The sequence below is a fragment of the Mchenga conophoros genome, linkage group LG4, assembly GCF_057382185.1.
Source record: "Mchenga conophoros isolate Kocher_MC1m ecotype Shallow Benthic linkage group LG4, M_conophoros_male_GT1.1, whole genome shotgun sequence".
NCBI classification, from domain to species: domain Eukaryota; kingdom Metazoa; phylum Chordata; class Actinopteri; order Cichliformes; family Cichlidae; genus Mchenga; species Mchenga conophoros.
In genome coordinates this window covers 4,134,590-4,158,216 of record NC_140529.1, presented here as the reverse complement: position 1 = coordinate 4,158,216, position 23,627 = coordinate 4,134,590, and the positions used below count along the sequence as shown (strand labels likewise).

Genomic DNA, 23,627 nt, shown 5'->3' with positions numbered 1-23,627 from the left:
GGGGCCCCACAGTGTCAGGATCAAAGATGAAGTCATTGTATAAATTCACACTGAAATATCACTTTATAAAACTCGCCCCAGTATGAGGAGACGGGTGTGAGTGGTATGTGCACGGACGGAGGGATCAGGTCTGGAGGGGGGTGCCCGTGCATTCATGAAGGTGGTGTGGACGTGGAGAAGACAGGACCCACTCACAGGCTGAGTGGTCAATAAAGAGATGCTGAAAGCGTGTTCATGGAAACATCGTCGGGTCTGCCGTGATATGTTTACAACGGGACTTCTGCTCCTGAACCTCTGCGCACAGCGTCTGCAGGTCGGGGCTGTACGAAGTCACTTTATCTCTACAGGACTGTAAGCTGTCGTCTGTGAGGCGTGAGCGTGTTTGTCTTTAACATAGTTCACGGTGGAGCTGCTGACATAATGTGGATCCGAAGATCCATAACTGGCCTACCTGGGGCTGAAAGTCTCCATAAATGCTGGCGTTTCGGCGGCTACACCGGCTTCCACGAGTGTGACGCTTATTTTGAGAAAATAATAGAATATAAATTTATTTTTATATTTCAATATCACAATAATCTTCCAATGTAGAACTACAAGTTAAAAAAGAACTAAGATAAATCAAATCCACTTCAGCTAAACACTTCTAATTTCTTTCCATCTTACATGCTGTGACTGCAGCCATTCCCACATCTCTGTGAATGGGACTCATGGACATGGATCAGTGGTTGTTGATCAATGGTCCTGAGAATCTGCATAATTAAGATGAAGGAACGGAGCTCCCAGCCCATCGTTCCTGCAGCTGCTTTCAGTCTTTATGCAAATGTCCTGTTTGTAAGACTGAAACCTGCAGCTGAGACTGAAGACGTCACCTGATGATGACGACACGTTTCTCCCACAAAACGCTGCGTCCAGATGAACAGAAGCAACAGACTCACTTTCCTGGATGATTGAGATGCATCAAGACTTCATTGTGTGTTACTTCTCATTCAGCACAGACACATTATTCCTGTTAGGTCATGTCAGCTGTCACTCAGTACAAGCACAACTGTGAACAACACAAACTTCTCTTCAATGTGTCACAGAAACACTAAGTGTGAGAGCCTGTATGACACACAGGACAGACTGTAAGCTCTGCTGGCTGCACAGCACTTTGTAGCAGTTTTCCAACATGTCCTCCACCCGTGATGTCAGTGGTGGGACCCCAGTCACAGCACTCAGCACCACCTCCTTTAAATGGATTTTATAGCAGTTCCTCCCGTTACTCGGTGCAACGCTTCTTAAATGTGTTTTTGCAGGATAAAACACAGCAGGTGGTGTAGAGAGGACGTCAGCTGACGGAGCAGAGGGAGGCAGACTGTGGATAAATGACAGAGTGAGAGGAGAGCAACCATGACAGAAGCACAGGTGTGGCAGATAGAAGTGGCTTTATAGACACTTATTGTCAGTCCTCGTGCATGCTGTGGAAATAAGTGTCTGTGTCATGAGGTGACATGTGAGCTTATCTTTGGTCAATAATGTCATGATCGGCTGTGTGCAGGCAGGAATTTGACCCAAACGCAAACTCACTGGAGACAAGACTGAACTCAAAATGGCAGCTTTTATTGCTGAACACAAAACTCTACAAAACCTAAACTGGGAAGACTCTAACAAAACACACATAGGGAGCCACAGGTAGAAACAGAAAGAGAAGAGAAAAGAAAAGAAGAAAAAAACAAAAACAACCCCCCCCCAAAAAAACAACAACAACAAACAAACAAACAAACAAACAAAAAATCTAGGGTTAGGAGGCAGCAGGGCAGCCAGGTTTACGTAGTACTCAGGGTTGTAACATCGTACACAAAATCACACCTCATATGCTTAACATAGTCTGTCCATTTAGACCATATTCCCTGGAAGTTTAAGAGAAAATGACACTTTTTCCATCGTATAGATCTCTTGTACAGAATGGATCCAGTCTTCTATCGTTGGTGGTTCAGGCTTAAGCCATCTTCTCGTAAGAGGCTTTTTACTTACGGCCAGAAGGATGTACAGGAGTCTTCTGTCGTTGGAATCCAGTTTATCCACTGGTGCATTGCACAAAAACATGGTCTCAAAAGTTGAAGGAAAAACAAATGAAAAAACATTTTGTAAATGATCATGGATTAGAGAGCAATACTGGCGAATATCTTTACAGTCCCAAAAGATGTGGAAATGGTTAGCTCCGTCTCCCCCACATCTCCAACATTTATCACCAAGTCCTCGATATCTTTGTTGAGCAGGGGTAATGAAAAATCTCATGATGCTTTTCCAGCTAAATTCATGCCAAACATTAGACCCAGTGGTAGCCCACTGTATCTTGCATGCGTGAGCCCAACACTTCTCTGTAATTGTCAAATTACCCTCCTTTTCCCACTTCGCTTTAATATACAGAGTGCTGTCGTTTTTACACCGCCGGATGCTGTTATATAATTTAGAAATAATTTTACTTTGCACTTCAGATTTGGTTAGTAATAAGAATGTTTCTACAAATTAAGTTGTGATTAAAATAATTTCTGATCTGTAGATATCTAAAAAAATCATCAGATCCCAAGTCATGTTTACTCCTCAAGAGATTTATTCTAAAGACACTTCTTCAGCTGAGAATCTAAAGGTAGAAACACACAGACGCTGCAGCTTTTACTTGCAAGGGCATGATCACAGATGCTCCCACCAGAGTGGGGCCTGTGATGTGCGCTCTGTTCTTGCACTTGTCTTTATTTATATACAAACGTAATACAACAGTGAATACATCTATTCATAGGCAGAGGGATGTTAGTGTGTAGGGAGTGTGTGTGTGGTTCTCTTCTTGTTAGTGCAGATAAAGTGTCCAGCTCTCCTCTTCCTGGCAGGAGTGAAATAATCACAGCTGGTTCAGCTTTTATCGCTGTGAGGAAGAATTTATCAAATCTAAGTCATCAAAAGGTCATCATGCAGTATTCTGTCACATGCAAACTTATATCACTCAAAGCTTATACTGACTGCTAAGTACAATTTTATATTGACAAACTGAAGGAGGAACACACTGAGAAAAAAAAGGAACAAAAAAGGGCAGCTCTTGGATTTACGTGAGCATCTCGCGTGTGTTTAACACGATTGCCTCAGGCTTTAAAGATCTGTACGAAATTCAACTTCATTGCATCAAATACAGGAAATCATAGCTTTCCTGTATTTCCTCCATTGTTGGCATGCTGGTTAGTGCTGTTGCTCCACAGTAAGAAGCTCCTGGGCTCAAGGCCACAGTCTGGCTAGTTTGCAGTGGTTTCTCTCTGGGTATTCTGGTTTCCAGTGTGAGAGGAAAAGTCAGGCAGTTATTAGAGCTAGGTTAACTGATGATTCTAAATTATCCATGAATGTAAACGGCTGTGTGTTTCTATCTGATAGACTGGTGAGCTGTCCGGGGTGTACCCTGCCTGGTAACCTATCACTTCAGGGTTATTTCCCGGCCCTGCTGCAACCAGGATAAAGATAGGAGGATGGTAGTTGTTGTAGACCCCTTCAATTTTTATGGTAACCAGGATCTAGACTTGATACTGAGACAAAAACGGTGCCGACTTTAGGATTAGTGAATGTCCACAACAATTCACCCAGCCTGTAGAAGAAGGGTGGAGGTTTTGTCTTGCTTTGTTTGTGCAGGAGCAGAAGGATGACAGAGACTAAAGGGGGAGGCTGTAGCTTCACATGAGTGTGAGCTGCAGACTGAACCCTTTGGTTGCTAATGTTGAGTCACTGATGTTTGCATTAAGAAAATTGTGTTTTATTAGCTGTGTTTTAATTAAGGTATCACATTATATTGTTGGGAATGTTAAATGCTAAAGTGAAGAAAAGCTTTGATTTCACTCATGACTGAACATGTTATTATTAACCATAGCAGGCCACTGTAAAGAGTCAATTAGCTTTTATAGAGGGAAAAAAGGCCAAAAACTCTGTGAATACCTATGAATAACAGGCAATGATAGACTTGTCACATTCAAAATAGAGATATGTAATAACAAACACGGGTCCGTGTCATTTAGGTTCTCCATTGAAATAGTCAATCATTTAGAAAAGTAGAATATATATATATATGTCTCAACGCTGTTTCTCAATAATATTAAAAACCTAAAAACTATTGTTGTGGAAGATAGAAGTCACTGTGACAGCCCTCTGACTGTGGAGGACGTTTGTAATCCTATTTCTGCACTTAAGGCCAACAAATCTCCCGGCACAGATGGTTTAAGTGCAGAGTTTTATGAATCATTTTCTAATCTCCTGGCTCCGTTCTTACTGCAGCTTTTCATAGGAAGTGTAGAGAATAACATCCTCCCTCCTACTCTTACTCAGGGTCTCATAACACTTATTCCAAAGCCAAACAAAGACTTACTTCTTATTGATAATTGGAGACCCATCTGTCTGCTCAATGATGACTATGAGATTATGGCTTTAGTACTTGCTAACAGAATGAAAGAGTTCTTGGACACAATTATGGATGAGACACAATCAGGCTTTATGAGAAACAGACACCTTTCTAAGAACAATCCGTCCAGCCCTTAGTGTTATTAGTGATTTCTCTGAGGCATCTGGTTTATGTCTAAATCTTAAAAACATGTGAATTACTAGCAATTAAAGGCTGCACTGCAAATGCTCTCTGTAACATTTCTGTTAAACAAGAAGTCACACACCCAGGACTGTTAATATCCAAAGACCAAAAGTCAAGATGCTCGTCAAACTTGTCAAACAGTGTTGGGGAATTCTTTTTTTTTTTTTTTTTTTTAACGATCAGAAATGCTTTTATTTCTCAATGTATACGTTTTAAACAGTCATCGTAATTTCTCTTTTTTTATCAGCCATAGTAGACATGTCCAACTGGGACTTAACCCACATATGGTTGCTGGAGTCTATCCCAGCTATCACAGGGTGAGAAGCACCATACAATCTTAGCAGTTGCAGGTTTAACCATTCATGCTCACATTCACACCACATCAGTTTAGAACCACAATATAACCTATTATGTCAGCATTGAGGGCAGGCTGGGGGGTTTGTACCATTTTCTCTCCAGGAAGCTTTGGGTGGTTCCTTCCGGTGGAGCTACCTTCCTGGGCTTTCTGTTCCCTGCATCTGGAAGTAATAATTCATTAGAGACCTCCATATTTAAGGACCGGTTGTGGCCGTGATTTTCTGGCAAACTGTTATACCTACCTTCATGAATTTATGATCCACCTGCTCAACCACCAGAAGAACTCTCCTGTTTCTCTTTTTTTCACTTTCCCACTCTCAACTGGCCCTGCTTCCTGCACCTTCCACATTGCTCCCCACCTCTGTGAGACTCAATATGCTCTGGACCCAAACCACCATGCTCTTTACCCTGCTCCAGAACCCAGCCTGCCCACAGACCTACCTCCTCTCTTCCTCCACTCTGGGAGCCACAAATCCTCCCAGACCCCCAGCATCCGACTCCTCTCCCTTCACTACTGCACCTCTTGAAAAAAATAAAATAGCTCCAACAGAAAGACTCAAACAAGGTGATGTGGCATGGAAAGCTTCCAAAGGTTGCATGAAAACTGAGTAAATTAAAATAATTTACTGCAGTTCTAACTGTAAAAAAATCATCAGTAGAAAAAACACAACTCTGCTAAGATTAACACACATCTATATAAAGCAGGAAAACATCAGTAAATCATTTTTATCTTTCAATAAGGGGATGGGAAAGTCTCACATTAGGATGCGCTAGTTACTGTTTTCTACTGAATACATTTTTAGAAATTGTGACCTGAATATTATTTTGCTGAATGTCTTTAACCGAATGACTGACTTTCCTGTCTTTTTCTTTCGTTTCATTCCTCGCCTCAGCTCTCACACCAAAAGAAACCAATGATCATTTTATGACAGTTAAAAATAGAATAATGGTGCACACAAATTGCAACGTGATTGGAGAATAATGTGCTCAATTATTTGTGTGTGTGCGTTTTAAAATACATGAACACAAAAAGTGGGTAAGACATCTTTTCTGAGAGTGTATCTTTCAAAGGTCTCTAGAAAACATCAGTGGGTACTTCTAGTGTTGGGTGGTTATCCTTCAACTTGAGGGTATTAACTGTTAAACATTATGGTGTTAAGGTTAGGACAATGTGCTTGATTTTTTTTTTTTTTTGTGTCCCGTTTGGATCTTTAGCATCAGAATTGTTGTCTTAAGGCCAAGAAAGATGCCAAGCGGATTTATTTTACCAAGTGGATCATCATGGCCTTGCCATATTGGTCCATTTGATTGACCTTTATTATAATTATGAATTTATTTTATTTTCAGTTGCTACAAACGGGACAGACATGACTGGGGGATAGGACAGGGAGAAAGAATGAAAGAAAGAGCGGGAGAGAAAGAAAACCAAAGGGGAGAAGAGACGGTGAGAAGGGGGGAAGAGAGAAAAAACAAACACCTGGGTCACCTGTATGGAGAAAAAAAACAGAAGAGAAAGCAAACAACAAAGAGCAACATAATAAAATAACAGCACCATCACAATAAACTAGCTAGCAGTAGATAACAGAAGATACTAAATAATAAACGATATTGTGCAGCACGCAAGATAGACAGCGCACAATGTGCTTTGAGGCAGCAGCCAAGAAAGCTGTAGTCCGCGTCTGTGAATACCCGTGTGTACACCTGTGTGCATACCTGTGTGGATCAGCATGCTTGTATTCCAAAGGTTTCTCCATGTAACGATCTGCTAGAGGGTGTGGGGGGGCCACAGCCCCGTCCTCCAGGGCATGAAGCAGGTATGGAGGAGATCAAAACTCCAGACATCCAGAGGCCCCCAGAACACAAGAGACCAAGGAAGACCAACAGAGGGGCAGCCGCGCCACTGTCCCAGTAAGAGCTGAGGAGAGTCCCAGATGAGGGCTCACTCAGCAGCCGCGGAGCAGAAGCCAGGGGGAGTTGCAGTGACGCGCCCGTGAGCTCCGCCGGCAGCCAGCTGTGCCTGAGTGACCGAGCCCCAGGCCGAGAGGCCGGGGGCACCCCACCTCCGAAGTGGCCCGAGCGAGCCCCAGGCTCCAGGCCCCGATAAGCGGCCGCCAGGGAGTGAGCCGGTGTGTACCCGGACGCCCACCCCCGGACACAAAGAACCACCAACGCACCGACACCTGAGGGAGTCCGCCACTGGCAGGGGAAGTGGTGGTAGGGAATTCTCAATGGTGCTTGGTGCCATACCCTCAGGGACTTTAATGTTATATAAAAACACTGACAGCTCAATATCTGCCTCAGTCACTCTCCCTGATCCAGCTGAGTCAGCAGTGGGAAAAATCTGCTTTTCACAGGAACTTGGTAACAGCAATAAGAGAATACGTAGTTTATTCCAAGAAGATATCATGTCTCTCCCATATATAGAATATCTTACTGGAACCGACATGTTCCAGATATCACCTGGAAGACAGTCTGGATGATCCCATAAATATCTAGTTGTGAACAAGGTGAAGGAAATCTCATATAAAATTCTTCATAAATGTGACCCAGCCAGTCACTATATGGTAACATTTAAAAGAGACATAAATACTAATTGAACTTTCTGTGGGGATCATCCAGAAACTGTGGCACATGTCTTTTGGTTCCTCTACACAGAGATTCTGGAAGAATTTAGCAGTTTTGTTATTGTCCATATTTTAAGGGAGTTTTCTTTACGATGGAAAATGTTTTATTCTGTTTCTTTAAGTTCCCCAGGAAGAATGATAAATGTTTTTTATAAAAAATTTGTTAATACTTTTAGCTATTTTATATCCATGAATGTAAGTTTATTAATAAAACACCATATTTCTGCCGTTTTATAAGGATATGAATTGTACATACAATCAATTTCAGACTCAACCAACAAAAAGCCTCTCAGAACAATATTTATATGTTGATTTTTTTCGCCTCCTCATATCATAATTTTTTTACTCCTGGTTCTGTATGTTCATGTTCTGTTCTTTTGTAAACTTCATCTGTTTGTATGTTGTATACTCATTGCGTTTCAATAAAGTTCGATTTAAAAAAAGGTACGTTCTAAAGGAAGCTTCAGACGTCACTGATCACGTGACTCTGGCCAAACGAATCAAGCCTCGACACGGTGCTTCTGAAGCAGCGCGTTGATCTTTCTGACACACGCACCGGAGCGTCAGCTTCAAGCGGACCATCACTACGTCTCACATCTAAAGGTGTCAAGGTAACTTTGAACTGAGTTCAGTCAATCTGGAGTTTTTCCAAGTTTTCTGTTGCTCTCTGTGAGAGAAGAGCGTTAAAGGCGGGGCTCTCCAGAGTCCAGCAAAACAGGAAACCACAGCTGGGTGTGTGTAAGTGTGCAAACCAATAGAATGCATCGTGGTGGGGGGGGCATCACGGGCAAGAAAAAAATAAAATAATCGGTCGTACCCATGCTTCCCCGACGTCATGCCAGCGCATATTGGGAAATTCGTAGGCACCGATCGGTTTTCTATCAGCCATTTGCTGGGAGTAAGGGCGCCCTCCGTTTGCGAGGTGCGCCTGCTGCTGGCGGCACAGGGAGGAGAGGGCGGGGCGGCGGGGAGTCTCTGGCTGGCTGGAGCGGCATCTAATAACCAACTCGCAAAACAAAATAAAAACAACAAACAGATATTATGATACAGACTTATAATCTGCACCCATGTTTTTTCTACATTCTATAAAGTGAGCGCGAGAGCCCTCGGTGCGCCTGCGCGCTGCTGAAGTCAAAGTAAACTTTATTGTCATCTCCGCTACAGACAGTCCAGCATATAGAGAGACGAGACGACGAGGCTGCAGTTACAGCGGTGCAAGTAAACAAACAACAAATATAAGAAGAGTAAGAAAATAAATCTACACTTTAGGACTCGGGGTAAAGGATCAATAACAATTTAATTTATAATTTACAGTTTGATGATTTAAAGTCTCACACAAGCCGTCAAAAGGGGCGGGGCCGGCTGCTTCCAAGTAGAGCACATTTCATTTATAATGATGTAAATCCAAGCCCATCATGGATTCACCATCTGAATCCTGGGTTGTGTGAAATCCCAGAAATCAACCTTAGACAAAGTGAATCTGTGAACTAAGGTGTAGGTCTGTTAGGTTAATTGTGCTGATCCTCGGGTTGGGGGATTTGTGTTTGTACTGGAGCGCAAAATTCAAACCAATGGAAGATGGACAACAAAAGTTCAAAGCCATCAGGTGCTCAGTTTATGTATTTATTTTTGGCCTGCATCAGTAAGAAATGCCAAATTATATACACAAAGTTACAGGAATCACCACTCCTGTTATTCATGATGATTTCAGTAACATCACATAATAACATGTAACATCCTGTAAGCACAGTCTGCCTGTGTCTTTTCTCTGCAAATGAACATTTTCAGCCAATATAGGTAATACATCAACATGGCTGCCGTGGCTAAGTTAGGAATATTTATAATGTCATTTCAAAACTTGCATATGATCTGCAATTTGTAGCAGATCTACTGACTGTCACAGCAGCTGGAGCAGTCTCAAATGCAGGTCAGTCCACTGCTGCCCCCTGTGGCCAAGTGCCATAGCTACTGCTGGATGAACTCGTGACACATCTGCACCTGTTTCTATGAACACATTGAGTCTGAGTGGCTGCACTTACACTGGTGCATTCAAACATATTGAAAGATGGCAGCAATGTGGATTGTCAAGACTCAAACCAACCATTGAGCAAAGACAGCAGCATCACTTGTTTCTGTTTGTTATACAGCCAGATTTACTCGTGACACACATGTGCAGCTGCTTTATCACCTATTCTGAATTTGTTTCAAGCACAATACATTTGTTACACATGTTGGGATATTGTGTTTGTTTTAAATGTTATATACCTGTGTGGTATGTGACTTGTGTTGCCATGACGCCAGGAGTCTCTTAGAAATGAGATTTTTAATCTCAATGAGATTTTTTTTTACCTGGATAAATAAAGGACTGATTTGTAACTTTCAGTGTTTTCCGGTCTTCCAAAAGAAAAAAAACCTTCAACTACATGACATGCAGTTGTGTATTTGTTTTCACCTTATCATACACTTGAAGTTTTACAAATCCCCACTTCTTTAGTGAATATCATTTCAGTCTCAGACAATCTCATTTCTCTTACAGAGGTTGAATGCACCTTCTGCGGATGGCGGTACCACACAGTGTGCGTGGACTTCCCCTGCACAGAAGGCAACTACAAATGCTGTGAATGCTAAATAAACAGAAACAAATGATCCCTGTTGTCTTTGCTTGATGATTGGTTTGAGTCTTGACAATCCACATTGCTGGCGTTGCATCTTTCAAAGCCAGCAATGGCAGGTATCAGTGCTCAAAGCTTTTGTGTTTGTTTCCAACAAGTTGCCCACCTCGGGAAACAAAAATGTGTTCTTTTACTTGTCAGATGAACATATGAGACACTTTGACTCTTCAGTGCAGTGTGGAGCCTAACAAAGATCTGTTTTGTGTCCCAGCTGATCAGCAGGAGGAGGAGAGTCTGACGGAGCAGCAGAGGAACATTTTCAGCTACTTGGACTCAGCTCAGCCACTACAGAGGAAACAATGAGCTCAACACAGAAGGTGACAGACAGAGCAGGACCATATGACCAAAGATATTTATCACCATATACATTTGAACATTTGCCATAACGATGTAGCTGACGATATAATTGACACCAGACAAAATACTTTACAGCTGCACAACTTTATTAAAAAGCCATCAATGTATTTTCACTGAAACAAGCAGCTGTTGTTTATGTGCATTAAAGTTATATAAAAATGTAACAGTGCAAATGCAAATTCCTCGCTGACAGTTTAACCAAAAGGCGTTTCCAGTGGAAACTGGCCGACACATCCTGAGCATAACCATGTATAATATCCACTAAACTTCAGAAGAGGTTATACAGTCGTGGCCAAAAGGTTTGAGAATTGCATAAATATTGGAACCTGGAGAAGTTGCTGCTTAAGTTTTTATAATAGCATTTTGCCTGCACTCCAGAATGTTATGAGGAGTGATCAGATGAACTGCATCGTCCTTCTTTGCCATGAAAACGAACTTAATCCCCAAAAAGCCTTACCACTGCATTTCATTGCTGTCATCAAAGGACCTGCTGAGACCATTTCAGTGATCGTCTTCTTAACTCAGGTGAGAATGTTGGCGAGCACGAGGCTGGAGATCATCATGGCTGTATCCCGATTCAGGTTCTGCAGCTTTAAAGTCCTCAAGGGCCGCGTACTCAAAGACCGCTAAGGCCGAAGTGCGAGGCTCGTAGGCTCGTGAAATGGGACGTCTAGCCTCCGTCGCGCTGCCCAGGTTGCCTAGCAACCATGATACTAACAGCTGGAAACGTTTCATACAGCTTTGTTTGACAGAAATGAAGGAGAACATATTTAGTTCATTTGTTTCTACATGAGCTCTGTGTGATTTGATGAGTATCTGAGGCTGAGACCACAGGACTGTGAAACATGATTGTTGGGCTTCATTTCTGTGCTGAACAGTCGTTTAAGATTAGCTGTAAATAACAATTAGCTGATGTTGTTCATGAGACTAAAGTCATCTCACTGTGGTAATGTAAATATAATATGGCCAATATTATAGTTATTATATTAATCACTTCACTCACAGACAAGTATCTGTGACAGTGTGTATACAGATGTATCATATATAAGAGACAAATATTGTTCATTTAATATGTTGTCATTACTAAATTTGGCTCAGTGCTTACATATATGTGTAAAAGCAAATGTAGGAGCTGTGATAACTGTGTCTGATAGAATGAAGAGTAGACTGATATATGAAATATTCCTTTATTGGGTGAGAAAATCAGACCATGTCATAACTGCTGTAAGTCATACAGAATAGATATCAGAGCCTTAAACAGGCTGACGTCTACTAAATGGGTCAAACTGGGCAGAAAGTCTACAAACACATAACATCCTTATAGAATATGATGTAACACTATTGTTACGTTCTGTGAGGCTGTGGGAGTGTGTGGGTGGGGTGTTTGCCCACTCTCCCCGCCTCCACCCCTCTTGCCACTCCTACCCCTCTCTGTCTCTCACTCTCCTCTCTCCCCAGGACACAGCTGCTGCTGATTAGCCTCGTTTGCCACCTGACTCCAGTCAGCAATCATCCTCTGAGGCTATTTAAACTGGGGATGAGCTGTGAGCAGGGTGGCTTTTTCCTCGGTGGCTCTACGCGGTTCTGTGCTAGATTTTGGACAGACAGCCTCTTTCTGACCGGTGAGCAGACGGGCTTGTGGGCCCTGAGAGTGTCTCCCCGTGGTGGGGAGTAGGGTAGGAAGTGTGGGAAGTGCCTCCTTTTTTATTGTGTTTGTTTGGTAGTCCTCCTGCCTTTCGTGGCTGCGAGCGTTTTCTTTGTTTCTTTGGCGTTATTGGTAAGACGGCGTTGCCGGCCCTTTAAGTTAATGGTAACCTGTACCGTTTTGTAATAAAGTTTTATTGATGCAGAACAACTCTGTTTGTTTTCCTTTTTCATTCTGATTCCAGACTCATTTGTTACTGGTCCCCTCTCTCACATGCCTAGACCCCTTCGGGGGGAACGTAACAATGTGGGGGCTCGTCCGGGATATGAATGGAAGGAATAACAATTGAGTTTTAGTGAGTTGTTTGCCGGTGGCTTGTTTAGTTGTATGGTATCTGCTGCGCTCTCTCTCCAGTTAGCAAAGGGGAGTGTCTAGCTGAGCGTAAGCTCCTCCTTCAGGCACTCATTTTTTATTTTTCCTTTATTATTTTCGGAGTAATCCCGGGTGGGGATTAGTTCCCTGTCGGGGGTAGGCTTGTCGGTGCTTTGTGCACTTGATGCTTAGCCTTTAAAGTTGCCTCGAGCCTGGTACACTCCAGAAGCTAACTAGGCTAAGATTTTAGTAGGCAGGTCTGGGGAGAGGGTCGGCGGTACTTTTATTTATTGGTTAACCTCTGGCCACACTTTTCCCGCCTGTTTTCTCATTTGTGTATTGGAGGTGGTGCTTCTTTGTTGTTATTGTTAGCCTCAGGTAGTTTTTTTGTTTTTAGAATTGATGGCTACCTTTGATATTGCCGTGTTTAATAAAAACCCCTCGCTTGTCCAACTGGACGCCTGTAGGAAGAGGGACTTGCATGAGGTGGCATCAGGTTATAGCATTTCTGTTTCCACAGCTCTGCGTAAGGCTGAGCTGAAAGCTGCTCTTGTGGCTGGCTTGGTGGAGAAAGGGATAGTGGCCTTGCCAGTATCTGCCAGTCCACTTGAGCATGGTGCAGCGTCTCAGCCTGTTCCGCAGGCGTCAGCTCAAGCTGTAGGTCCATTGGTGTCGACACCTGTTGGTCAGGGGCTGCCTGTGGACAAACCCATGACATTGCCTCGCTTCGAACCCCTCTCCATTGAATCAAGTGAAGGCTCGAAGCAGGATGCTAAGCTCCGTGTACGCCTGGCTCGTCTCCAGTTAGAGAAGGAGGACCGTGAGAGGGAGTTCCAGCTAAAGAAAGAGCTGGAGCTTAGGCGTTTAGACGCAGAGCTTGCTAGAGCCAGAGAGGTCGAATTGAGGAAGGTGGAGGTGGAGGCAGAGACAGCTGTGAGGTTGCGACAGCTGGAACTCCGGCAGGTTTCCCTTCCTCCGACCGCCTCCATTCGTCAGGCGGACACCCCGTTTGACGTAGGGAAAAACAGTCGTCTGGTTCCGATGTTCCGTGACACTGAGGTCGATAGCTACTTCGAGTCGTTTGAACGAATAGCCACGGCCTTGCACTGGCCACGGGATTCATGGGCCATTTTGCTCCAATGTAAGCTGGCGGGTAAGGCTCAAGAAGTTTGTTCCTCGTTGTCAGCTGAGGACAGCTTGGACTATGACAAGCTGAAAAGGGCTATCCTGCTGGCCTATGAGCTGGTCCCAGAAGCCTATAGGCAGCGTTTCCGGGGGTTGAGAAGAGGTCAGGGTCAGTCCTATCTTGATTTTGCCAGGGAAAAAGGTGTTCTTTTCGATCGGTGGTGTGCGGCCTGCAAAGCCACTGACCTGGCTTCGATCCGGGAACTAATGCTCATAGAGGAATTTAAGAACTGCATTGCTGAGCGCATCGCGGTATATATTAATGAACAGAAGGTTTCCTCGCTACAGCAGGCTGCGACGCTGGCTGATGAGTTCGCGCTCGTCCATAAAACCAGTGTCGGTAGGTGTGACCGGCGCGATGCCCCAGTGAAGGCTAGCGAGGTGCCAGTTGCACAGCACCCAAAGAGTGAGGTACTTGTGTTTCGTCCCAAGGCAGACCGAAAGTGTTTTTTCTGTTTTAAGTCTGGCCACCTGATCGCAGATTGTGAAGCTTACAGACGGAAACAATCAGTCTCGTCTTCACGTAAACCAAAAGGGGTTGGGCTGATTAAAACCATGCCTCCTGTCAGTAGGCCCCCTTCCCCTGAGACCCCGGATGAGTGTTTTAAGCCTTTCATTTTTAAGGGGATAGTTTCGCTTTCTGGTAAGACCGAGGATAAGCGTGAAGTGACCATTCTGCGTGATACTGGTGGCTCACAGTCCCTCATACTAGCTAGTGTGCTTGAATTTAATGAGAAGTCTGACTGTGACTCTAGCATCATTGTAAGAGGTGTTGGGATGAGTTTTGTGCCTGCTCCCCTCCATCGTATCTGGGTACAGAGTGAGCTGGTGAGTGGTTTCTTCTCAGTGGGTGTGCGGCCTTCTCTCCCGATTAATGGGGTGGATTTTATAATGGGAAATGATATCGCGGGTGGGAAAGTTTACCCTACCCCTGAGGTGACCAGCAATCCTGTTATAGAGCCTGTGTTAGATGCCCTCAGCCTGCAGCACCCGGATGTGTTCCCGGTGAGCGTTCTGACTCGTTCACGTGCCCAGCAACAAGGTGGGGGGGTTGATTTGTCAGATTCAGTGATCGGCTCTATTCTAGAGAAGGATGTGATGCCCTGCACCAATGAGGGAGATAATGGAGCCTTAGAGTTAGCTCACAGTGTGGTTGAGCCAGCTCCTGTGTCTGGAGCTCCTTTTCTGCTCACCCGGGAAGCACTTGTGACGGCTCAGAAAGAAGACCCTTCATTAGTTCAGTGTTTTACCGCAGCAGCTCAGGATAAGGGAGGTGAGGGGAGCAAGAGGCAGACATTTTTCGTTTGGGAAGGTTTATTGATGCGCAAGTGGACCCCAAGGCCTGGAGAAGACTGGAGCGTAGTGCGGCAGTTGGTGGTTCCGACCAGTCTGCGGTGGCATGTGCTGCAGTTAGCACATGATCACGCATGGTCAGGTCATTTGGGTGTCACTAAAACATATGACCGTATACTGCAGCATTTCTTTTGGCCGGCAATGAAAGCAGATGTAGTGCAGTTTTGTAACACCTGTCACACTTGCCAGCTTGTGGGTAAACCGAACCAGGCGGTGCCCCCCGCCCCCCTACGTCCTATCCCTGCTGTCGGTGAACCTTTTGAGCATATCCTGGTAGACTGTGTTGGCCCCTTACCAAAGACGCGGGCAGGGAATCAGTTCTTGTTAACCATAATGTGTGTGTCCACTCGATACCCAGAGGCGATTCCTCTGCGGAAAATCACGACAGCAAGCATTACCAAAGCACTAGTCAAATTCTTTACCACCTTTGGCCTCCCGAAAACCGTGCAGACAGATCAGGGTACCAATTTCATGTCCAGGGATTTTAATCGGACTCTACGGTCCCTTGGAGTTTCTCATTCTGTGTCTAGTGCTTACCACCCAGAGTCACAAGGTGCACTGGAGCGGTGGCATCAAACTCTCAAGGCGATGTTGAGTAAGTATTGCCACGACACTGGAAAAAGCTGGGATGAAGGGGTCCCTTTTGTATTGTTCGCTATACGTGATGTGAAGCAGGAGTCTTTGGGGTTCAGCCCAGCTACCCTGGTGTTTGGACATGACATGCGGGGTCCGCTAAAGGTGCTGAAGGAGAGTTTTCTCAGTGGTTGTGTGCCTAAAACTACTGTGATGGAGTTTGTAAAAACATGCAAGGACAGGTGGCAACGGGCTACTTTGTTAGCAAAAGAGGCTCTCTGTGTATCCCAGGCAAACATGAAAAAACGATGTGATCAAAAAGCAGTGGAAAGACAGTTCCAGCCTGGGGACAAAGTTCTTGTGTTGTTGCCCGTGCCCAGTTCTGCCCTCATGGCTCGTTTCTCAGGCCCCTATGTGATAGTGAAAAAAGTGTCTGACACCAACTATATTCTCAACACCCCAGAACGCAGAAGGAAGACTCGCCTATGCCATGTCAACATGTTGAAACCATACCATACCAGAGACACCAGCATGACAGAATCATCAGACACTGCTGGGACGGCTGTCCCCGGTTCAGTCCCTGTTGCCCTGCTAAGTGTTGAAGTTAAGGGTGATGATGATCTGGGTACCCTTTCTGAGGGACAGCAATGTGGGCGGTTGTCAAATTCCGTTTTTTTAGCTAAGGCCGAGGCCAACCTATCTCACCTTCCTCCGTCCCAGTGTAAAGAGGTACTTGACTTGCTGCACTCCTACCTGTCTCTTTTTAGTGACGTACCCTCGCGTACCCACGTTTGTGAGCATGACATTGACGTTGGAGACGCAGTCCCAATCAAGCAGCATGCATATCGTTGCCCCTTCGCCAAACGTGAGGTCATGAAAGAAGAAGTTGAGTACTTAGTAGAAAACGGCTTGGCACAACCTAGTTGTAGCCCCTGGAGCTCCCCATGTCTACTAACACCTAAGTCTGATGGCACACCCCGTTTCTGCACAGATTATCGGAAGGTAAACGCTGTAACGGTCTCTGACTCTTTTCCGCTTCCTCGTATGGAAGACTGCATTGACAGCATCGGCCCTGCCAAATTCATCACCAAACTCGATCTCCTTAAAGGCTACTGGCAGGTGCCTCTCACTCCCAGAGCTTCAGAGATTTCCGCATTTGTCACCCCTGACCACTTCATGCAATACACAGTAATGGCCTTTGGCATGAAAAATGCCCCAGCTACTTTTCAACGACTGATGCAGTTGGTGTTGGGAGATGTGCCCCAGTGCAATGTGTATCTAGATGATGTGGTGCTGTACACAGACACATGGGCAGATCATATGTCCCTTCTGAGGACAGTGTTTCAGCGGCTAGCCGAGGCCTCGTTGACCCTCAATCTCGCTAAGTGTGAGTTTGGTAAGGCAACCGTCACTTACCTAGGTAAGCAGGTGGGGTTTGGGCAGGTCCGCCCAGTGGAGGCGAAGGTTGCTGCAATCCTGGACTACCCGAGTCCAGCCACCAGACGGGAACTAAGGCGGTTCCTAGGGATGACCGGATATTACCGGTGTTTCTGTAAGAACTTTTCTGTGGTCGTGACCCCGCTAACCAAACTGTGTAGCCCAAAGGTGCCTTTTGAATGGTCAGTTGAATGCCAGCATGCCTTTGAGTCGGCAAAATCTCTTCTGTGCAGCACCCCTGTATTGGCAGCTCCAAACTTCTCTCGCCCCTTTAAGCTAGAGGTCGATGCCAGTGCCACCGGAGCCGGGGCAGTCCTGCTGCAGGATGATGAGGAAGGTGTGTGCCATCCGGTCTGTTATTTCTCTGCAAAGTTCAAACCCCATCAACTGAACTACTCTACCATAGAGAAGGAAGCCTTAGCTCTGCTTCTAGCTCTGCAGCACTTTGAAGTGTATGTGGGCTCCAGCGCTTCCCCGGTGACCGTGTTCACAGACCACAACCCCCTTGTTTTTCTGAACCGGATGTACAATCACAACCAGCGACTGATGCGCTGGGCACTCCTGGCCCAGGATTACAATCTGATGATCATACACAAGAAAGGTACTGACAATATAGTGGCTGATGCGCTCTCACGCAGCTCGCAATAGGTTGTTGTTGTTGTTATTTTGGTAGGGCTTCAATGTAAGGGGGGGGGGAATGTTACGTTCTGTGAGGCTGTGGGAGTGTGTGGGTGGGGTGTTTGCCCACTCTCCCCGCCTCCACCCCTCTTGCCACTCCTACCCCTCTCTGTCTCTCTCACTCTCCTCTCTCCCCAGGACACAGCTGCTGCTGATTAGCCTCGTTTGCCACCTGACTCCAGTCAGCAATCATCCTCTGAGGCTATTTAAACTGGGGATGAGCTGTGAGCAGGGTGGCTTTTTCCTCGGTGGCTCTACGCGGTTCTGTGCTAGATTTTGGACAGACAGCCTCTTTCTGACCGGTGAGCAGACGGGCTTGTGGGCCCTGAGAGTGTCTCCCCGTGGTGGGGAGTAGGGTAGGAAGTGTGGGAAGTGCCTCCTTTTTTATTGTGTTTGTTTGGTAGTCCTCCTGCCTTTCGTGGCTGCGAGCGTTTTCTTTGTTTCTTTGGCGTTATTGGTAAGACGGCGTTGCCGGCCCTTTAAGTTAATGGTAACCTGTACCGTTTTGTAATAAAGTTTTATTGATGCAGAACAACTCTGTTTGTTTTCCTTTTTCATTCTGATTCCAGACTCATTTGTTACTGGTCCCCTCTCTCACATGCCTAGACCCCTTCGGGGGGAACGTAACAACTATAGATCAACTTAGTTCAGAATATATAAAGCATATAAACAGTTACAGCAATATGATGCAACAAACACAGCAGCTACTGATCCAAAATACTCAAAGCTTCATAGAACTGAAACCAACATTTATTTTAGCTCCATTCTGCTGCTGATACAGACTTTAGGTTTCTGAACATTAAACTTGTTGCTGCCTTTCATAGTGTGTAGCTTGAAGGCCCTGAGTACTCTGAGTACTTTCTCCCACACTGGAAACACTGGGATGATCACATTATGTGAACATTACCTAATAAGACTGATTCAGCACAGACAGTTATGTTAAACTTTCCTAGCAGTCCTTCACAAACAGGGAACAGTCTGTCTATTCTCTCCATCTGTCAGCTGCTGCTGGCTCTTCCTCCTCCTCTTCCTCACACACTGCTGAGTTTGTCCTGGTGGATCATCAGGGCTGCAAAGCCTCACAGATGATGTGCAGCAGTGGGTCCCTCAGTCTGTCCTCACTCTGGACACTTGCAGTCGTCACACATGGAAATCAAATGTGTGATAAGCTGCAGGATTCAAACACAAGTGTAACTTATAAACACACGTTCATACTTTTATTCCACAATCAGAGAGAAAGAAACAGAGAGAGAGTGCAGGACAGACAGACAGGTGACAGTCTCAGGTGTACACACTGCTACACAACAGCACAGAGAAGCAGGATTTAGTGTTTGTGTTATTACGAGTGTAAACAAGAAGAGTTCCAGATGGTGCAGTGGACACATGTGTGACTGCTGTGATTAAAGCATCTTTCTTTCAGCTTAACGAGTGAACCGTCAGCTCGTTCAAACACACGTTAAAGTGCGTTTGGCTCGACACCACCGAACAGAGGCAGCAATATAACATAGCTAACATTAACCGTGCAGTGAATCCTGCTTGTGCCGTGATGTTCAGGACTGCAAACCGAGCAGCATCACTGACTTTCAGCTTGTGTTTGTGGATATATGACTGACTTTAATTATCCACAAAATCATCACATTCTCTGTCAGATTAAGGTCGACTATTGAACGGCGTATATTTTAAAGGCTTTAAAACCAAGTTAACGCTGAAAGTACAAACATCACTAATGTCACATAACTCTGCCGACAAGGCATAGCTATGGCTATGAAATGCTCTTTGTGTATCACTTCTTCATTATGAAAGATGTCATTAATGCACTAGTAATGTCTCATCTGGAGTATTGTTCAATCATTTGGTCAGCAGCTAATAAGACAGATCTTAACAGACTTCAGTTAGTCCAGAATAAGGCGTCCAGATTAGTGTGAAGATGTTCATACTATACTAATATTGATAAAATGCATAATAACCTTTCTTGGCTTCCTGTACAGGCTAAAATATTCTATGGCTTACTTGTAGTTCTAAAGAAAGCAATTCTGTTAAACACACCACATTTATTCTGCTCAGCTGCAGTATCCAGATGAAATACATCATCATATTACACAGTTTTCAACAAGCTGCAATTTAGTAAATGCTCGAGTTAAAAGTAACGTTTTGTAAAACTGTTACATTTAGAGCAACTTTTAAGTGGAATAAGTTGCCTTAAAAAATTAGAGAATTATTCAAAACTTCAATGAACACTTAAAAGCCGATTTACAGAGCTTTTAGTTGTTGTAAATATTGTAAGACATGATTTGTTTTTGAAATTTGTGTAATGTGCCTCAATGTTATTGATATTATTATTATTGATTGCTTATATTTGAACAATTGTGAAACCTCACTGTGGATGTAAGAGTGCAATTATGTGGATATCTTGAATCCACTTTATTGTGTAATATTATATGTGAGTATTTGACGGAAGACGAGCAACATCTGTTGTGGAAGCTAACGGGGTTCCTTTAGAATAAACAAACATAGGATTTATTATCACTGAATAATTCTGTATAAATCTATACAAATTATAGAAATATGTAATAGGAAACAACAAAATAATCTAAATTATAAAATAATGTGTGTGTGTGTGTGTGTGTGTGTGTGTGTGTGTGTGTGTTTAGTGTTTGAACAGTCATGAATTATCTTTAACAGCAGGTTGGATGTAATGTGTTAGAACTACCAGCAGGTGGGGATAAGAGACCTTTAAGGTGTTTGGTGCCACGCTCCACCTTCAGGTTTAAAACTAGTGTTAATGGAGTTTGAAGGCTGAGTTTGTTCCACGACTGCATTTCACTCACTGCCTCTGTTTGTATCTCTGTCACTGCAGGACCAACATGGAGCCAGAAGTCAGCGCTCTCAGGAGGCCGACAAACCTCACAGAAGAAAGGGAGAGAAAAAACACACCTGTGACGAGTGTGGGATGGAGTTTACTCTGAAGGCTTCACTAAAACAGCATCAGGTCATCCACACTGGAGAGAGACCGTTCAGCTGTGAACAGTGTGGAAAGTCTTTTTCCTGGATGCGTTCCCTAAAAACACACCAACTCATCCACAGTGGAGTTAAAGCGTACAGCTGTGATCAGTGTGGCAGAGCTTTTACTCGCAGTAGCCACTTACAGAGGCATCTAGTTACCCACTCTGGAATTAAGCCATACAGCTGTGATCAGTGTGGCAGAGCTTTTACTCACAGTAGCAGCTTACAGAGTCATCTAGTTACCCACTCTGGAATTAAGGCATACAGCTGTGACGAGTGTGGGAAGTCTTTTTCCTTGAAGCGTTCCCTAAAAAGACACCAACTCATCCACAGTGGAGTTAAAGCGTACAGCTGTGATCAGTGTGGCAGAGCATTTACTCAAAGTAGCCACTTACAGAGGCATCTAGTTACCCACTCTGGAATTAAGGCATACAGCTGTGACGAGTGTGGGAAGGGTTTTACTGAGAAGGCTAAACTAAAACATCATCAGGTCATCCACACTGGAGAGAGACCGTTCAGCTGTGACTTGTGTGGAAAGTCTTTTTCCTTGAAGCGTTCCCTAAAAAATCACCAACTCATCCACAGTGGAGTTAAAGCGTACAGCTGTGATCAGTGTGGCAGAGCTTTTACTCACAGTAGCAGCTTACAGAAGCATCTAGTTACCCACTCTGGAATTAAGGCATACAGCTGTGACATCTGTGGAAAAACTTTCAGCCAGAGAGGGAGACGAAATACACACCTACGCATTCACACCAGACATGATGTGTACTGCTGTGAACAGTGTGGCAAATACTTTACAACAGACGCACAGTTACAACAACACATGTTTACCCACACTGAGGAGAGACCTTATCAATGTGACCTGTGTGAGAAGACTTTTAAATCTCCACATGACCTGAGACGACACCAACAGATCCACACCAGAAAGAGACTCTACAAGTGCAGCTACTGTGAGGTATGTATTTATATTGTTATCTTGTCATTTTAGCCTGACTGTTTGGAACAACTCTGCTCATTAAACTGTGTTAGCATGTTAGCAATTCTACTGCATGGAAAAGCAGCTCTGAGTGATTATTCAGATTTTCCTTTCAGTTATGATTTTAGTATTACTGTAGTATTATGGTGGTAGTATTGTAGTTATTGCAGCCCAGTAAACTGAGTGTGTTAACTGAAACAGTCAAATGTAGTTGGACGTCTGCAGAGATGCTCTTTATTTCAGGCGACGTTCAGGATACAAATGTTGAAGGACTGACTTACACTGTCTTTGTGTCTTTGTTTAGAAGCAGAGCGACACAGATGGATCCAGTTCTCAACCCTGTCATCACTGTGGTGGTGGGAAAGACTTTCTTTGTGACCTCTGTGGAAAAACTTTCAGTCAGCAAAATACCCTAAAAGTACATCAACGTAGACACACTGGAGACAAACTGAAATACTGCAAAGAATGTGGGAGAAGCTTCACCACATCAAGTGGTTTAAAACGACATGAACTGATTCACAGTGGGGTTAAAAAGCACCTCTGTGATCAGTGTGGGTCATCCTTCACCACTGAAGGTGAACTTAAAAGACACAAACGAGTCCACACAGGAGAGAAACCACACAAGTGCAGACACTGTGAGAGAAGCTTCTCACATTCAGGTAATCGTAACATTCATGAACGTACACACATGGAAGGAAACTACAGCTGTGACCAGTGTGACAAGAGCTTCAGGAATCTCAGTTCATACTCTGCACACAAACAATCCCACGTTACTAATAAACTGTTTCACTGTTACCAATGTGCCCAAACATTCACCTCATTGTCTGCTCTGTGCAAACATCAGCGCGATCACTCAGGGCTGAAATCACTCCCATCACTGGATCACAGTGAATCTGAAGACACAGAAAGATCCTCTGGTTTCTGTGTCAGACTCAAAAAGCTTGAGATCAGGCTCCACAGAGTTCAGATAGAATCATTTAAACTTGTGTTGAACTGAACTGGTTGCTGGGCTGAACTTCTACATAATACAGATCTACATGGGATCTTCTTTTCTGTTGTTTTACTGAGTCAGTTTTGTCCTTTTTTCTCTGTCCTGGTTTTGCTCGTCTGTAAATGATTGAAACTCAGTCAAATAGTTCATTGTTCTCCAGCAAAACGTTTTGGAAACTCATGTTTAACCTTTGAAACTCTGACATGTTTTAGCACACAAGGCTTCATCGGGGAGTTCACTCATGATTGGACCATGAGAACAAAGGTTTTTAGTTCTTTCAAAGAGAGTCTTGGAGATGTTTGATGTTTCTGTTTTTCTGAAACCACCTGAAAGAAAAACTATTTTTCTTGCTTTATGTAGTGTGGAAGTTTTTAATGTTTCTTCATCTGTGATGTTCTTGAATGTGTTCACGTGAAGATGGTACAAATAAACTGTCCTTTCAGCTTTAGCTCCTAATTTATTCATTATTTATGGATGTAGCACAGCAGCCGTCTCTTGATTAACACATGGAGGGCTCGGGATCTGATGGTGTCGTCTCCCTAATTTGCCCACTCAGTAAATCTCACTCATGGCCAAGAAATTGAAATAAACCTTGTTTCCCTGCTGGATAGTGATCCACTGTAACTCTGCTCCTCCTTCCTGTTTAGGATTTCTGTGGCTGAAGTAAAATTCCCTCCATCCATCACTTATCCCAGCTAACCCAAAGTGAAATAAAGTTTTGCTCGTCTTAAAAAAGCATTACAATAATGGGCATTACCAATGCAAACTGAATGATACAGAAGATGAAAGAAGAGACTTTGATCAGTTAAT

At 44.1% G+C, this 23,627-nt stretch overlaps 2 protein-coding genes and 1 long non-coding RNA gene across 5 annotated transcripts in view; 2 read left to right on the top strand and 1 right to left on the bottom strand.

The window, feature by feature from the left end:
• LOC146575304 (uncharacterized) overlaps window positions 1–23,627 on the bottom strand; it is a 429,876-nt gene that overhangs the window by 116,882 nt on the left and 289,367 nt on the right. The window lies entirely within an intron of this gene.
• LOC146575320 (uncharacterized) lies at window positions 8,130–20,832 on the top strand. 3 transcript variants are annotated; one of them, XM_085269933.1, is made up of 4 exons: window positions 8,130–8,186; window positions 10,459–10,564; window positions 12,063–18,149; window positions 20,705–20,832. In XM_085269933.1, exon 3 carries the CDS (start codon window positions 13,024–13,026, stop codon window positions 17,815–17,817), a length of 4,794 nt encoding a protein of 1,597 aa, XP_085126059.1. In that variant the 5' UTR covers window positions 8,130–8,186; window positions 10,459–10,564; window positions 12,063–13,023; the 3' UTR covers window positions 17,818–18,149; window positions 20,705–20,832. The 3 variants fall into 3 exon arrangements, with proteins under 3 accessions (XP_085126059.1, XP_085126058.1, XP_085126057.1); XM_085269932.1 differs by lacking the exon at window positions 8,130–8,186 and adding an exon at window positions 10,054–10,306; XM_085269931.1 differs by lacking the exons at window positions 8,130–8,186; window positions 10,459–10,564 and having other exon boundaries at window positions 11,487–18,149.
• Window positions 20,798–23,235, top strand: LOC146575319 (uncharacterized). Its single transcript, XM_085269935.1, has 2 exons — window positions 20,798–21,805; window positions 22,131–23,235. The coding sequence occupies exons 1-2, from the start codon at window positions 20,798–20,800 to the stop codon at window positions 22,821–22,823; spliced, it is 1,701 nt and encodes a 566-aa protein (XP_085126061.1). The 3' UTR covers window positions 22,824–23,235.

Coding starts and splice junctions, on each gene's coding strand:
- LOC146575320 (XM_085269933.1), top strand. CDS start 13,024: ATGGCTACCTTTGATATTGCCGTGTTTAATAAAAACCCCTCGCTTGTC.
- LOC146575319 (XM_085269935.1), top strand. CDS start 20,798: ATGGAGTTTACTCTGAAGGCTTCACTAAAACAGCATCAGGTCATCCAC. Junction 21,806..22,130: donor ACAAGTGCAGCTACTGTGAG/GTATGTATTTAT, acceptor GTCTTTGTTTAG/AAGCAGAGCGACACAGATGG.